Here is a 15,251-nt window from a genome sequence, read left to right as displayed (position 1 = left end):
CACATCATGAGTTTATTAAAGTAAAAAAGTCACGTGAATAATTGGAAAATTCCAAGTTGTTTAGGCGTTTTTTGAAATAGCAAAAGTCACAAATTTTCAACACAATTTGGTCGAAAGTCCAAAGCTACAACATGTGAGTTATAGGGAGTAGTGGAATACTTTATTCCTTTTTGTCAAAATATGATTCGCTTTGGAATGTTCAAATCTTAAAAAATATGAGGGTTTTTTTTCTTCAAAAAATCGAATCAATTTTAGTCAAAATTAGGAGTGGAACTACTCGGGATTAATTAAGTAATTAAAAAATTCTCATCAAATTTGATTATATTTTTATACTTGTTAAAGTATAAAAATTAGATTAAAATTTTCTTTCATATTTAACCAAAACCTTCTTATTGCACTGCTCAAAGCTGTCTTTAATTATCATTATCGAACACTACCATTTAATCCCCTATTAATTATTTTTCAACATTAATCACGTGCAAACGCTGCAATTCCTCACAACTCCGTGAAAACAAAATCTGAATGGGGTCGAGCGTAAAATTAATGAGGCAACGACGACGCTTTCTTTCACTTCCTCAACTTTCCCACAATGATTTGTATATAAACATGATCGTGTTCTGCTTGGGTATGCGTTAATTGATTTAATCGAAATTCCGCTCGATCGCCCGCGTTATGGATTCTTCTTCTTTTTTGTTCTGTTGTTTAATTCTTTGCTTTTTGGCGGCCCCGCCGGCTGCGAGCTTTCCCCTGTTTTCGGGCGGCCGGAACGACTGCCTGAGCGTCGTCGAGGGGGCAGCGGTGTGGGAGGCGAACGCAGGAGCCGTGGGGGAGTCGAAGACGGAGGAGATAAGGAGGATGGCGCACGCGCCGGAGACGGCCGCGTGGATGCTGCGGCTCCGCAGGGAGCTCCACGAGTTTCCAGAGCTCGGCCACGAGGAGTTCCGCACCAGCGCCGCCATCCGCCGGGAGCTCGACGGGATCGGGGTTAAGTACCGGTGGCCGGTGGCTGGTACCGGCGTCGTCGCCACCGTCGGCTCCGGCGGCCCGCCCTTCGTGGCCCTCAGGGCCGACATGGATGCACTGCCAATTCAGGTATCTAGATCTGATCAAGGGAAAATTCCGCGCTCCCAAGATTTCATAAGTTTTTCAAAACAAACTGTGATTATGAACCCTAACGATCTTCTTCTTCTTCATAATAAGAATTAAATTTTTGTCAAAACCTTGCTGATTTTGATTCAAAATCCAAACTTTTCATACGATTCGACTTTTCGTAGACACACGCGCGTTGTCATTTCGGAAACTATTAATTATATTCCTGGCACTTCTTCTTAATTTAAATCTCAAAAAGCGAAATTCTGAACAGTGAGATCGTTAATTAATTAAGACACCTATGCTATGATGTATCAGGAACTGGTGGAGTGGGATCACAAGAGCAAAATCGACGGCAAAATGCATGCTTGCGGCCATGATGCCCACGTCAGCATGCTGCTTGGCGCCGCAAAAATACTGCATCAACTCGAACACACACTCCAAGTAATCTCTGATCGCTTCGAATGAATCTGCTGGCCTCTTATTGCATGGTCTTCTTAATTCTTCTCATCGCATTTTGTTAATTTTTAGTCTTTGATTAATATTTTGAATGAATCAGGGAACAGCGGTTCTGATATTTCAGCCAGCGGAGGAGAAGGGAATTGGGGCCGTAGAGATGATCCGTGGAGGCGCCCTCAAGAACGTGGAGGCCATATTTGCCATGCACGTGGCTTACATCCTTCCCGCAGGTTATTTTAATCTCCAGCTTGTATATATATATATATATATATATCGAGCTAGGTGTTATGAAATCGCGTTTAACATTGTAATTAGCTCTACTTTTAGGGGTGGTGGCCTCCAGAGCAGGGGAGTTTTTGGCTGGTTGTGGGTACTTTAGGGCCACCATACGCCATGATGGACCTCCACAGGCAGCAATGAACACCATTTTAGCTGCTTCAGCCACCGTGATCAGTCTGCAGAACCTAGTCTCGAGGGAAGCCGATCCCTTGGACGGCCAGGTATTCACCTTCCTCATCGTACGTAATTCAATCGGAAACGACTTCTCTGATGGGGGGGATCGGTGGCAGGTGGTGGCAGTAACCCGAGTAGATGGAGGCAGTTCTTACAGTGACATTCCGAGTTCAGTGACGATATCAGGCACATTCAGGGTGTTCAGCAGGGCAATCTTCCGAGAGATCACCAGGAGAATAGAGGAGGTGATCAAGGCGCAGGCGGCGGTGTACCGGTGCGCAGCAGAGACGATGTTCTCGAACGCGGGGGAGCCGCTGATTCCTCCGACGGTGACTGATCGGAGAATCGACGAGTACGCGCAGGAGGTGGCCAGGGAGCTTTTGGGGAGCGACAAGGTTGAGATCGCGCCGCAAGTGATGGGGAGTGAGGACTTCGCTTACTATTTGGAGCGAGTGCCAGGGACTTTACTGTTGCTTGGGACTAAAAATGAAGGGATTGGCTCAGTGCATCCTCCACACAGCCCTTACTTCACCATCGATGAGGATGTGCTGCCCATTGGAGCTGCAATTCATGCCGCTTTTGCGCACCATTATCTTGTTGAATCTGCAAAACGACGCGAGGATCACTGAGACGAATTAAGAACATCCATCTATTGGGTCATCAGTCTCCTAGCTCCTCGATGCTGATGGCCTGCCTGCTAATGATTACATGGATCAGGGAGCTGATGGATTAACTGATTCATTTGGTTTACTTTCAATGGACTGGTGATTTCGGTAAGCCACGCCATTGTTTTGTTTTTTTTTCCCAAAAAAAAAAAAGGGAATCAGCTTCGGTTTCAGTAATCCGTAATCCTCGAGGAATGAATGGGGTTTGTGTTGATCAGGCAATTAATTGAGGTTGATCGACTGATAGACAAATGATGATTGTATAGAAATCTCAATGGTAATGTTTCACAAGTTTATATATATATATGCATTCACAGGGGGGTATTAGTTAGTATTACACTATGATATATCTTCATTGGAACATGTTTTTCTTATGATAGTTTCTTTAAGTACATAGTTAAGAGTTAGTAATATTTAATGTCCGAAATATATGGTATTATATTAAGTTTATTTGTTTCATATATATGTAGACAATTTTATTTTCAACACCACAAAAAATACACTCAGACAGGATAAATTATGATTTATTACACGAGAGCAATTTATTAGGAGTGTGAAATTTACAATGCATCAAATTATTTCCCCAAAATGTTAAAAAGAATAATCTTCTTAAAGAAAAAGATTCTGTGCATTTGACCGACGTAGTAAAGAAATACTGATGGAAAGGCATCTGTAAAAGAACATTTCGATTGTTATTTTCTTCCATTTTCCTTTGGATGAAATTAACGGAGATAAAATTAATTATATTTCTTTATTTATTTGTCTTCACTTGTTACTCTTTGTTTGTGAATCAGCACCATTGCGAATATAATACCTATCATTTTTATATTCTAAAATTTTAAATTAATAAATATAAAATCTCTCTGATCTTTCTTTTTCCCAACAAATTAGGATCCTGTCATGTATTGAAAATGCATGCAAATCTGCAACGCTGCCCTGTTATAACACATAAAAAAATAATAAAAAAATCTATGGGACCCACTTCTGACCTAATAAAAATCTTTTGAACACCGTTCAAACTTAATGATTCCCCATTAACGCGGAAATGATTCCATAGCGGAATGGGATCCAGCTCAGCTGTAAGGAACTCTTAGCTGGACAAAGTCCAAATGTCCATGTCACTCCACGATTATATCTCTGACATAAATCTTATGCCACTGCCTACTCTAGTCGAGTCATGTACCCGATTGTCGATTGGAGAAGTGAATTCTCCCTCCAAAGATGAAGATAAAGGACAAATTTCCCATTTTAAATATGCAAAAAATCGAGGTACTTTATCATTTTAATATAAATCTGATCTAACTCAAATAAATAGAATAATAGTATATCGATTATCCATCGATACTCAATTATTATGTCTACCAGAAGGTTTAGAAAACTAGATCGGAGTGAATCAGTCAACTCAATTACAGTTCAATCCATCGATTCAATCGTGAAGATGGTTTGGTGTACTCATGGGGTGGGATCACTAGCTAGCTACTTTCGGTCCAAATTAAATTTACTTCTGTCTGGATAAAAATGTAATCAGAGCTAGGAAGGAGAAAGCCAGCTGGAAAGCTTGTAGTTGTACGGTTGAGTGTTTGCTTTGTCTGGAGTTCATGACCATAATGATGAGTTAATTAAGTGCCCACGATAACTAATTTTAATAGATACAGGGATATTAGACTGAAATGAATCAAAAAAATGGAGGAAGCAATTAAAGCTCTTTCGTGTCCTTCTCTGCGTAGCTGCTTCACTTTTTCTTAAGGCTGAGCCATCACTTCAACTTCATTCCACCACTTCAACTCGAGTAGTAGTACAACTCCATGGCTTTGTGCTTCAAGCAGCTTCTCTTCGCCATGCTTCTCGTCTGTTTCCTCCTTAACCAGGTTAGTTTCGATCCTCTGTCTCCGAACCAGATCCAGTTTATTCTGGTTGCTAGCTCTTAGCTTGCTCATGAATCATTACTGGCAGGACGATCATCTCGCCAACTCACTTGTTGAAGCTGACTCTGTACGTAACCTTACTCATCCGAACCATCACATTTTCCGTTATCTCTTGTTCTAACTTCTTAATGTTTTTTTTTTCCTTTTTTTTTTGTTGCTTTTGTGATCCATAGAATTTTGCTGGAGAGCAGGACATTGGTAAGCCTGCTCCTGCACTCGGTGAGAACTAAACCCCATTCCTTTTTTTTTTTTTTTTTTTTTTGCTTTTTTTTTGGAGAAAGAAAGGAAAAGGGAAATTTACTAAACTCCAACCTTCTGCTATATATGTATGCTACGGGACCATATATTATATTGAAGTCTTGAATATAATGTAATGAACTAACTTGTAGCTGTTGTTGGTATACATTGTGTTTGGCAGATTGCACGGGGCTGTGCGGGACACGGTGCAGCGCCCAGTCTCGGCCAAATCGGTGCCTTCGGGCGTGCGGGACGTGCTGTGTACGGTGCAAGTGCGTGCCGCCGGGCACCTCCGGCAATAGGGAGATGTGTGGCACATGCTACACCAACATGACCACCCATGCCAACCGCACTAAATGCCCTTAACTAGTCAATTGCTTCAACTAAGACAGATCCTACCCTAGCTACCCTACTTCACGCTACGCTACGCTACTCTACTCTACTCTACTAGTCTACTCCACTGCACAAGAATAATTAAGTCTCAAGCTCTCTCCTGTATGGCACTGGATGTGTCGTTGCTAGTTATTCTCAGGCTCGTCAAGATGTCGTCGTTACTAGCTAGTTTAAGTACTTCGTTTGTGTTTGGAAAAGATGATTGTATGTATATATCAATAAGGCAGAAGTAGTGCGGAACAAACAATTAGTTGAGTTTATCAATTATTCTAATATATATATATATATATATATATATATATATATATATATATATATATATATATATATATATATATTCTTCTCTATTGCTATTCATCATCTCCTCAATCTAAACGGAGTATCTCTAATTTTGTTGCCATTTATCCAAATATTTTTCTTATACTTTATGCTTCATATATATATTTCATAAAGCATAATATGTAAATGAAAAACACTTTCAATTAAAGCATCATCGATTGATTGTGTTTTGTGAGGACATTTACAGACGAGATGAAAGCAAGCATCAGACCAGTGAGGGGGATTAACCTCGGTTCGATCAGTGTTCTGGTTGACGTCGAGACGCTTACATGACCGTGGAAGTGGAGTTACTGAGGTACCTAGCTCGATCGTCACTATTTTTTTTCTTATAAATAAATCGGTAAAATTGACTTTCAACGCACTTCAACTCATTTTTATATATTAAATGATCTATATACTTTTTCGTTTGCTATAGTTGTGTACGGCATGATTATTAAAAATCTACAAAACAAAATAGGAAAATAATTTTCACGGTCCAAAAGGAATTTAAGTATATTAAACTGGAGAAATATATATATATATATATATATATATATATATATATATATATATATATTTATTTATTTATTTATTGTTTGTATTTGATTTGGATCGAACCGGTCAATTCTCCGCGTCACTCGGGTCACGTGCCTTCCACCATCGTCAGGCACCCATCGCGATCCAAAAAACGTACGAGGCCAGCCGATTCGGTTCACTGCCCGTCTACGGTCTACTTCGAGTTTGAAATGAGGATGTCATGTTTCATCCGATGCACGAAACACGAAAACAAGGAGATATAACGAAACAAAAATTTGGATCTCATAGTGGAGCCCACTGAAGATTTGTAAAAGAAATTAATGTTCCTGTTTGGTAAGTCAGACAGAGACAGGACCGTCTCCGGTTAAATTTCCTTACCTGTCTCACCGAACCAAAACAAACCAAGAATACCGCCTCTTGTTCAGTTCGCCTTCCATCTCCTCTTCTCCCATCTCCTCTTTCTCCTCTCCAAACCGTCGCGACAAACGATTCCAGTCACCCAAATCCGTCTGCAGCTTCGCCCTTCCTTGCGATCCGAATGCTTTCTTCTTCCCTTTCATCACTCTATATTTGCCTGCGATCGATCGTTCCGCCGTCTCCCATCGTCCGCCACAGATGCAGTTGCCGGAGCTAGGGTTTCCTCCCGTTTATCCTCCAGGGACCTCGGCCTCTGGAGTCTTACGATTCGAGGTCTAGTTGGTCCTTGAATCGTAATCCATCTGGAATTGATAGTTTGTGCTGTCGGAGGGACTGGAGGCAACCGAATCGGGGAAGATGCAAAGATATGCAGGGGCGGAATGATGAGATGAAGGTTTGGCGGCTCATTCAGTCTGTCTCCACGCCTAATGTTGTACAAGATGCTGGAGAAGTTGTTATCGCCGGTCGCAGGCGCATTTGGGATTCGTTCCTAAAGGTACGTTCTTTATTGGATTATGAGCTTGAAAAGACGAATATCTGGACAAATGTTCAGGAGTTGATTGTGCATTGGTTGGAGTTTTATTGATTTCTTATAGGATGTCTGTTTTAATTGTTGGTTGGATAGTTTTTAAGGCTCAATTGCCGTGTTCTTGTATGGCGTCGACGGTTGGCCTATGGGTATGTACCCTATGAAAGTTTCTTCAAGTGTGCAATTTCTCATGTCTTGTAGAATTTAGAAGATGTTTGGAAACTTTATTTGGAATATATCAGGAGGCTGTGTGACGTTTTGCAATTTCCTTTTAAACTTTAGTTGCTATGTCGCACTTATGATGCACACCAATTTTTTTTTTTGTAAAATATGTATCTTATGCATAAGAAAAAAAATGGAGAAAGACGAGGCTCTTGCCAATGTACCCTAGAAGTGTGAGCTTTCATATTGGCGTCCTCTCGTAGATAAGTGATTAATCCCATGATTCAAGCCTCATGGACTTTGTCCTTGTCGTTGGTATCACAGTAGGCAGTAAATTTATTACTTGAATAGAATGGGTTGATTTTATCAGAAATTAGATAAGCATAAAAAGATGGCAACATGTGTGTATTTTTTAGTGACAACTTAGAGTTCCACACCAGAAATGAACACCATACCCTCACGTTGCAGTCTGTGAGGGGACATCTTCTAAATGGAAATAATTTTATTTATCGGTGACAGAATTTAAAGCCCATCAGTACACAACCCCATAGATATTGATGACTCTTCAAACACAACTTCTGGTCATAAAGAAACCTGTAACTCACCTGAACTTTGTGTCCCTACAGCTTGTAATTACATGCTATGTATATCTTTTGTTGTATTATTTTTTTCTGTGATTATTAGAACATACGCATTTGAAGAACATGCTTACCTTAATAAAAATTAGGAAATATATCACATACTTTTCCCCAGATAATCGAAAAATCATATTAATTTCCCTCTTATGCTGTTCATTTTTTTTCAACAAAATGCCTTTGTAGTTTTTGTTTCAAGCATTAAACTAACTCAATGCTTTTATGATTGGTCACTCCTTATACCTGGTGCAAATAAATTTGATTAATCTAAAATAAATATATCCACTAAAATAAACTGGTTCAATGTTTTAAATACTTTTTTTAAATTTCTTCTTGGTTGAAAATATGACTTTAATGATCTATTTAAAATATAGAAATCCACTAAAATAAACTGGTTCAATGTTCAAATAACAATTTTATTGTATTTTATTTTATTTATACTTGGCCTTATATATATATATATATATACACTTATACCATTTTAGTACATCTAGTCTATCCTGTGCAATTCATTCAATCAACATTAGATAGTTAACTTTGAGTTTGTCTATCATGTGCTATGTCAATACCACCTTTAACCATCCATTTCTGAAATTTCAGAGTAATATTGTAGCTTTTGGATAATGTTTCTGTTCTGTAAGTTGGTACTAAATGTTGTTCCCTCATTCTATTTAGTTATTTAAATTTAGATATGTTTGTGAACCAAGTTGACAAGTTGTTCTCTGAAATTGTTTTGAAGCTTAAATAGGTAAATCTTTATTACCCATACTTCATAGCTCCCTTAATTTCCTTCTTTTTCACCCCAAGTTACAGATATATTTATCTGTATAACTGACTAACTATGGAAACTGAAACTATTTCTTATGTTTGGTATTAATCTGTAATCATTGTTTCCATGATGTCTGTATGATTGATAAGTACCTTTTCTGTATTCATCCTTTATGCATATACATACTGTTCTCCATATATTTAGTCATGTTTCTCAATCTAAGTAATCCAATTGACACTTAGGCTTTCCCTATTGTTGGTATCTATATAAGAGAAGCATAAACTTCTTATTTTGCCATATCTATTAGTTTCTTATTTGGCTGCTATGTATGTTTTGAAATTGTCATCTTTATGATTTCACCAGCTTTGAAAAGCATATATATATATATATATATATATATATATATATATATATATATTTTCATAGTGATAGAATTTGGAACTTGCTCACACAATTTATACCTTTTCCTTTAGATTTTCTTTTTTTCCTGACTCCTGAATGTACAGGCCATCAATTTCTACATTGATTTTGGTAGTTGCATTAACCTCTTATCTATTCATCTACTAAAAGTTCTTAGCATCATTTTATTTTATTGAAGTAAAAAATAGTTACATTTTTTTCCTTTTTCATTTTTTAAAAATATAGATAAAGAACTGTATAAACTTATTTATTACACACCTTTTTTTTGTGGTATGCCGTTTTGAATATTGATCCCTATTTCTTATGTCAGTCTATTAAATTTTGAAAAAAATCATTTCTGCTACAGGATAGACAGAAAATACCAGTTGGATGAACATTCTCCTTTCATGCTGGAATCACTTCGCCTTTCATTGAATCATTCAGCATTTAATGAGAGGGAAAGATTCTCCCAATTTGTGTGTCAAGTGGCTTAACCTTGTGATCTTAAGCTCTTAAATAGTATATTGCTTGACACAGCCCTAAATTAAGTGTTTTGATCTTTACACAAAGACGTGATTCCTTTTGCCTTGTTCTTCATCATGTAAAATTGCATTTTACCTTAGAATGTTTAGCTTCCTCTGAGGACACAAGCGTTTGTGTGTAGGAGAGTATATGATATCATCAACAAATGTTTGTGGTGGTTGACTGAGCAGGATTATACCAATGTGAGTTTTTTCATCCATCTGTGTCTCTATTCCATACAACTGGAATGCCTTTTTTCTTACCTTCTGCGTGTGCACTTATGAACCTTTGACTCTTCTTCTCAGCAACATCAGGAAGAAGTTGGTAAACCTTTGAACCAGACTCAGTTAGAAATGAATGGAGCATTGCAATCAGGTGGGCATTCACAAAAGACACTGAATACTCCGACAAGCAGCCAACAGTTAAAATCTGCCTCAGATAATGTACAGAGTAGTGGCACCTCTCCTCAGGTCAAGGGAAAGAAGAGATTGAGGAATGATCAAATTGTGGAGCCAATCAAGGGTGACCAGACCATGGAACTTGTCAAGAAAGACCTGAGTACAGAAACAATCAAGCGAGAGCAATTTTCTAAAGTTGGTGATGGAGGTTTTGTTACCTTAAAATTTGACAACATTAACACAGAAATTAACAAAATATCCGATAAAGGTGGGCTTGTGAGCACCGAAGGGGTTGATAATTTGGTCAGCTTAATGCAACTAGATATAACAGAGAAGAAAATAGATTTAGCTGGCCGCATAATACTTGCTGATGTCATTGCTGCTACAGAAAAGTCCGATTTCCTTAATAAGTTCGTTCAGCTTAGGGGAGTGCCTGTGCTGGATGAATGGCTCCAGGAGGTGCACAAAGGAAAGACTGATAATGGAAGCAATCCCTGTGAGAATGAAAAATTAGTTGAGGAATTTCTCTTGTCTTTGCTTTGTGCACTTGAAAAATTGCCTATAAACCTAAATGCTTTGCAGATTTGTAATATAGGCAAGTCGGTGAACAATTTACGCAGCCATAAAAACATGGAGATTCAAAAGAGAGCTAGGGGTCTTGTTGACACTTGGAAGAAACGAGTTGATGCAGAGATGTCAAAAATAAGTGATGGGAAATTTGTTGGATCTGGCCAATCAGCTTCATTTTCAATGAAGCCAGGACATTCTGATGTTACTCAAGCAGGAAATAAGCGCACTGGATCAACTGATGCGGCTGCCAAAATCTCTATAACTCGGCCATCAGCTGGTAAGGCTTTACCTAGTAAACATGGGATCACTGATTCTAATAAGAAGCCAATTGTACCTGCACCTCTTGTAGCTAGCTCAAAGGATCTACATTGCAAAACAGCTGCAGGCAGTGGGGTTTCAATGTTGTCATCTCCAGCAGTTAAAGAGGAGAAGAGCACTGCTTCCAGTCCATCTCAGAGCAACAGCCACTCTTGTTCTGGTGATCAGGTGAAAACAATGACTTCTTCATGGAAGGAAGAAGCAACGAGTTCAGTAGTTGGATCTGGAAATGCTAGCAAGTTAATTGGCTCTATGAACCGCAGTCGTCGGTCAAGCAATGGGCTTCTTGTAACTAATGAATCTGGAAATCATAAGGAAACTCATGCTGGCAGGTGTATGTCAGTTAACAATGTTATGACAGCAGATAAAACATTACAAGGTGAAAAACCACTTGATATCCCTGTTGATGATCATGGAAATATCGGTAGGTTGATCGTTAGGCTTCCCAACACCGGACGAAGCCCAGGGAAGAGGGACAGTGGTGGTTCTCTTGAGGATCAATTGATACCTAGCGGCAAATTATCGTCTGTGGGTATATCAGACAAAAATGATTTGAATGACGGCAAATTAAAACTGAAGAATGATGTTCCTTTGTCTCACACAACAGATGTTAATACAGTGTCATGTCAGGGCAATGATGTTAAAGAAGGATTAAGTGGGATTGAAGAACATAGAAGAAATACTGAGGTAACTGCAAAACTCACATATCCTGCTAGAACTGCCTGTTTGTCAGGGAATGAAAATGGAGCTTGCTTGACTGAAGCAAGGGCAAGTTCTTACAATTCTATGCTTGCCTTGGTAGAAAGCTGTGCCAAGTATTCTGAAGCTGCCAATCGTTTGGCTGCTGGGGATGATATGGGGATGAATCTGTTAGCTACTGTGGCTGCTGGGGAAATTTCCAGGTCTAACATAATTACACCAATTGATTCACTTGGAACTCCACGTGCAGTAAAGGAACAATGCACTGGCAATGATGACTCTATGTTAGGATTATCTTGTGATGATGATATGGCTAAGAGGAATACTCCACATGATGAATCTGCTAATGCTAGCTCTGAGAAGGAAGAAAAGAAAGTTGATTGTGTGTTAGCTTCTGATATATTGCAGACTGATAACAAGCTTACACGTAAAAGTGCTATTTCTACTCAATTGCAGACAACACAATCTACTGTCACATGTATGAGCTCTCTTGATAATTTAGTTTCTGAGAACATAGTGGTAAAATCTGGGGAAGAAAGAATTGATGAACCAGAACCAGAGGGGGGTGATAGCATTGGAGCTGATCCAATTAAAGACAAACAAACCACTGATGTGCTAATTTCTGGCATTTGTACAGATATTAGGCCTAATTTCACAGGCCCATTGAAGGATGAGAACACATCTTTTGAAAGGAATTGTAAGATTGAAGATAACAACAATATGTGCATTTCTGATGGTAGGAAATTAGAAGTTCCGGTTGTTGAAGAGCATAAGACAAGCCAAGTAGTGAAAAAACCGTCGAGTAGTTCTAGCTCGATTGAAAACCTTCTGAAATCTTCATCACTAGATTCTGAAATCTCATTGCCTGCTGTCAGTATGCCTTCTCTTACAGCTATCAATGAGTCTAATGTCATGAAATCCAATAACATGGAAATCAGTCCGTTGGAATTGTCCTGTGAAGCAAAGGATAAGAATATCCCCCCTCCTAGCAGTGATGAACTAGTAGTATCTGCTGCTGTTTCTCATGTCACTGCTGAGATGATTGAAAATTTAAAGGAGGCTAATGAAAGTGGCTCAGCTGAATCATCAGCAATTCAAGAAGCGCTGTCTACTAAAATCAAGGAAACTGAGAATTTGGCAAAGCCTTCTAGGTCATCTGGGATTGAGGAAGTGATGGAGGAGGATCATGCATCATCTGCAGATCGCTGCTCATCAATTGTTTTTGCTGAACAAGTTGTTCTCACTAGACTCGAACTTGATTTGAATGAAGGCATTCCTGTGGACGAAGGAAATCAAGTGAAGCCAATTATCTCTTCGACAATATCTCCCTCTTCAGTACATATGCCTTGCCAATCTCTTTTCTCAAATTCCATGTCAACTAATTTGCCAGCTTCAGTTACTGTAGTTGCTCCAGCAAAAGGTCATTTTGTTCCACCTGAAATTTTGTTGAAGGCTAAGGGTGAGCCTGGATGGAAAGGCTCAGCGGCTACTAGTGCATTCCGGCCAGCTGAGCCGTGGAAGGCATCTAATATCCTAGATACCCTGCCATCTGATGATGCTGGAAAGAAGAGCCGTTTGCCGCTAAATATTGATCTTAACATAGCTGATGAGGACGTTGAGGATATGGCCTCTCAGAGTTCTATTCAGATGACAGGTATTACTATTGCTAATGATTTCCCTACAAAAACTGTTGTCGGGGTAGATCTAGATCTTGATTTAAACAGAGTTGATGATAGTGTGGAGAATGTCCAGTTCTCGGCAAGCACTAACCGTAGATTGGAGCTGCCACTTTTGCACATTCAATCTGCATCTGGAGGACTCCCTGCTAGCAAAGCAAATGTACTCCGGAATTTTGATCTGAATGACAGACCAGGCATTGATGAAGTTGGTACAGAAACACAACCCAGGAGCCAACAAGCAAACTATGCAAGTATTGTACCAAGTTTAGCTCCAGTTACTGGTCATAGAACAAATAATTTGGAACCTGGGCATGCCTCATCTTCCTTCTGTCCTAATTCTTATCCAGTTGTTGTACCATCTTTTTTGCCTGATAGAGGAGAGCAATCCAATCCAGCAGTTGCAGCAGTAGGATCCCATAGAATTTCAGGATCATTATGTGCTGGCAACCTTGGTAATGATATTTATCGGGGTCTTGCATTATCATCATCTCCAGCCATGGTGATTTCTCCAGCTACAACATTTCCTTTTGCAAACCTGTCCTTTCCTTCCACTTTTTCACTTGCACCAGCCTCTTTCTCTGGTGCCTCAACCCCATATGTTGATTCTTATAGTGGAGGTGGTTCATGTTTCCCTGCTTATCCTTCACTACTTGTCGGTCCTGCTGCTGCTGTTTCATCTCACTATCCTAGGCCTTACATGATAAGTTTTCCTGAAGGTGGCACCGGTAGTTTGAGTAGACAAGGCTTGGATTTGAATACTGGTCCTGGGAGTGGATATCCAGAAGGAAAAGAGGGGGATCTGCTTTCATCCTCAAGATATCTTTTGCCTGCTTCTTCCCAGGTTTTCATGGAGGATCAGACTAGAATGTATGCTGTTCCTGGTGTAGGTTCAAAGAGGAAGGAGCCTGAAGGGAGTTGGGATGCAGAAAGACCCACTGAGAGATCGGCTAAGCATTCATCATGGAAGTAAGAAAATAAATGAAGCAGCTTTGCTCTGTACCTCGAGTCTGGTGAACTACTAATCTGTTACCTTTGTTTATTGTGTAAAATGCCGTGTTTGTGATGCATATTCTACTAAGCGTACATGGAATTTATCTTTGTATTGTTTTTCTAGGTTATACCCATCAACTGAGGCTCACATCCTAGTGCACGCATCAAGCATGACTTTGGGATCTTACTGAGGTGATCCAGAACTTGCTTTAATTCCTGTAAATTTCACTCACCATTTTTCATCTTCTCTGAAGGTGTTTTCTTAGCATTTTTAGGGCTTTCAGGTAAATTTGCTGTTTTTTTCTTATGGAAAGATAATAAAGCAGGCTTTTTATAGAACGTCTCCAATAGAATTAAATTCATTCTCTAAATATATTTATATTTATCATACCTGTGCTAATGCCACTGAGTACATTGGATTTACGAGCGGCATTTCACTGTTTCCAGCAGCTTGGCGTGAGAATATGTTGTTTTTTCTCATGCATGCACTACAAATTTTTTTATTAGTTCCTAGCTTTATTAGATTGTCAGTTGAATCTTCCCTACATGGGCACATTTTAATTCCATGTCTATAGTACATATCACAAGCGATGATATTACTTGCTTGGGGCGGATGTGAATAGCCGAAGTTCTTCAGTTTCTCAACATGTAACATACGATCACACTTTTCCCAAGTTGCGTCTTATTACTTGACAAATTGTGACATTTTATATTTTTTTATTGTAGAAAAGCACATCTTAACATTCACTTCATTCTTGCAGTGAATGGCTTGGGAATAATATCCAAGTTTTGGTCTTATTTGGAATATTAGATTGTTTGTCTGTGTTATTTTTTGTGCAGAAATACCTTTGCGTATACCATACTTTATGGTAATACGACACCGTAGCTACGTAGCTCAGCTTTATCTACTAGTCGACAAAGCAAACGTCCAAGGCTTTGTTTCCAAGGAACATGCTGTGACACTCTGTACCTCGAAATATTAAACTTGTATTTTTTTTTCTTCTTTTGATGATTTTGTGACTAATACAAACTTAACAGTGAATATATTTACTGCACTTGTGATTAGCTTGCCTTCATTTGCTATTCTT

At 39.1% G+C, this 15,251-nt stretch overlaps 3 protein-coding genes across 6 annotated transcripts; all 3 read left to right on the top strand.

Annotated features, from left to right (window-relative positions):
* Positions 1–512: 512 nt before the first annotated feature.
* LOC141840069 (IAA-amino acid hydrolase ILR1-like 1) lies at positions 513–2,957 on the top strand. The gene is made up of 5 exons (XM_074727962.1): positions 513–1,092; positions 1,408–1,533; positions 1,649–1,778; positions 1,876–2,048; positions 2,118–2,957. The coding sequence occupies exons 1-5, from the start codon at positions 673–675 to the stop codon at positions 2,628–2,630; spliced, it is 1,362 nt and encodes a 453-aa protein (XP_074584063.1). The 5' UTR covers positions 513–672; the 3' UTR covers positions 2,631–2,957.
* Positions 2,958–4,362: 1,405 nt separating this feature from the next.
* On the top strand, positions 4,363–5,461 carry LOC141842216 (cypmaclein-like). The gene is made up of 4 exons (XM_074730437.1): positions 4,363–4,534; positions 4,620–4,658; positions 4,765–4,810; positions 5,010–5,461. The coding sequence occupies exons 1-4, from the start codon at positions 4,472–4,474 to the stop codon at positions 5,192–5,194; spliced, it is 333 nt and encodes a 110-aa protein (XP_074586538.1). The 5' UTR covers positions 4,363–4,471; the 3' UTR covers positions 5,195–5,461.
* A 1,058-nt stretch (positions 5,462–6,519) lies between these two features.
* On the top strand, positions 6,520–15,239 carry LOC141839532 (uncharacterized). 4 transcript variants are annotated; one of them, XM_074727294.1, is made up of 4 exons: positions 6,969–6,989; positions 9,652–9,712; positions 9,815–14,183; positions 14,288–14,997. In XM_074727294.1, exon 3 carries the CDS (start codon positions 9,863–9,865, stop codon positions 14,141–14,143), a length of 4,281 nt encoding a protein of 1,426 aa, XP_074583395.1. In that variant the 5' UTR covers positions 6,969–6,989; positions 9,652–9,712; positions 9,815–9,862; the 3' UTR covers positions 14,144–14,183; positions 14,288–14,997. The 4 variants fall into 4 exon arrangements, 3 of the variants coding, with proteins under 3 accessions (XP_074583396.1, XP_074583395.1, XP_074583394.1); XR_012602702.1 differs by lacking the exon at positions 6,969–6,989 and adding an exon at positions 15,004–15,239 and having other exon boundaries at positions 9,385–9,712; positions 14,288–14,355; XM_074727295.1 differs by lacking the exon at positions 9,652–9,712 and having other exon boundaries at positions 6,520–6,989.
* Positions 15,240–15,251: the final 12 nt, after the last annotated feature.

The sequence above is a fragment of the Curcuma longa genome, chromosome 11 (genome assembly GCF_044706935.1).
Source record: "Curcuma longa cultivar G26 ecotype Majalengka, Jawa Barat chromosome 11, ITB_CL_G26_1.1, whole genome shotgun sequence".
NCBI lineage: Eukaryota > Viridiplantae > Streptophyta > Magnoliopsida > Zingiberales > Zingiberaceae > Curcuma > Curcuma longa.
Note: the sequence above shows the minus strand (reverse complement) of the source record. Positions and strands in the feature narration are given on the sequence as shown.

Bases quoted from the DNA above. Each gene is read 5' to 3' on its own strand.
- LOC141840069 (XM_074727962.1), top strand. From the start codon at position 673: ATGGATTCTTCTTCTTTTTTGTTCTGTTGTTTAATTCTTTGCTTTTTG. The intron at 1,093-1,407 runs GTATCTAGATCT...ATGATGTATCAG, and splicing joins TGGATGCACTGCCAATTCAG to GAACTGGTGGAGTGGGATCA. The intron at 1,779-1,875 runs GTTATTTTAATC...CTCTACTTTTAG, and splicing joins GGCTTACATCCTTCCCGCAG to GGGTGGTGGCCTCCAGAGCA.
- LOC141842216 (XM_074730437.1), top strand. From the start codon at position 4,472: ATGGCTTTGTGCTTCAAGCAGCTTCTCTTCGCCATGCTTCTCGTCTGT. The intron at 4,535-4,619 runs GTTAGTTTCGAT...CATTACTGGCAG, and splicing joins TCTGTTTCCTCCTTAACCAG to GACGATCATCTCGCCAACTC. The intron at 4,811-5,009 runs GTGAGAACTAAA...TGTGTTTGGCAG, and splicing joins TAAGCCTGCTCCTGCACTCG to ATTGCACGGGGCTGTGCGGG.
- LOC141839532 (XM_074727295.1), top strand. From the start codon at position 6,861: ATGCAGGGGCGGAATGATGAGATGAAGGTTTGGCGGCTCATTCAGTCT. The intron at 6,990-9,814 runs GTACGTTCTTTA...TCTTCTTCTCAG, and splicing joins TTTGGGATTCGTTCCTAAAG to CAACATCAGGAAGAAGTTGG.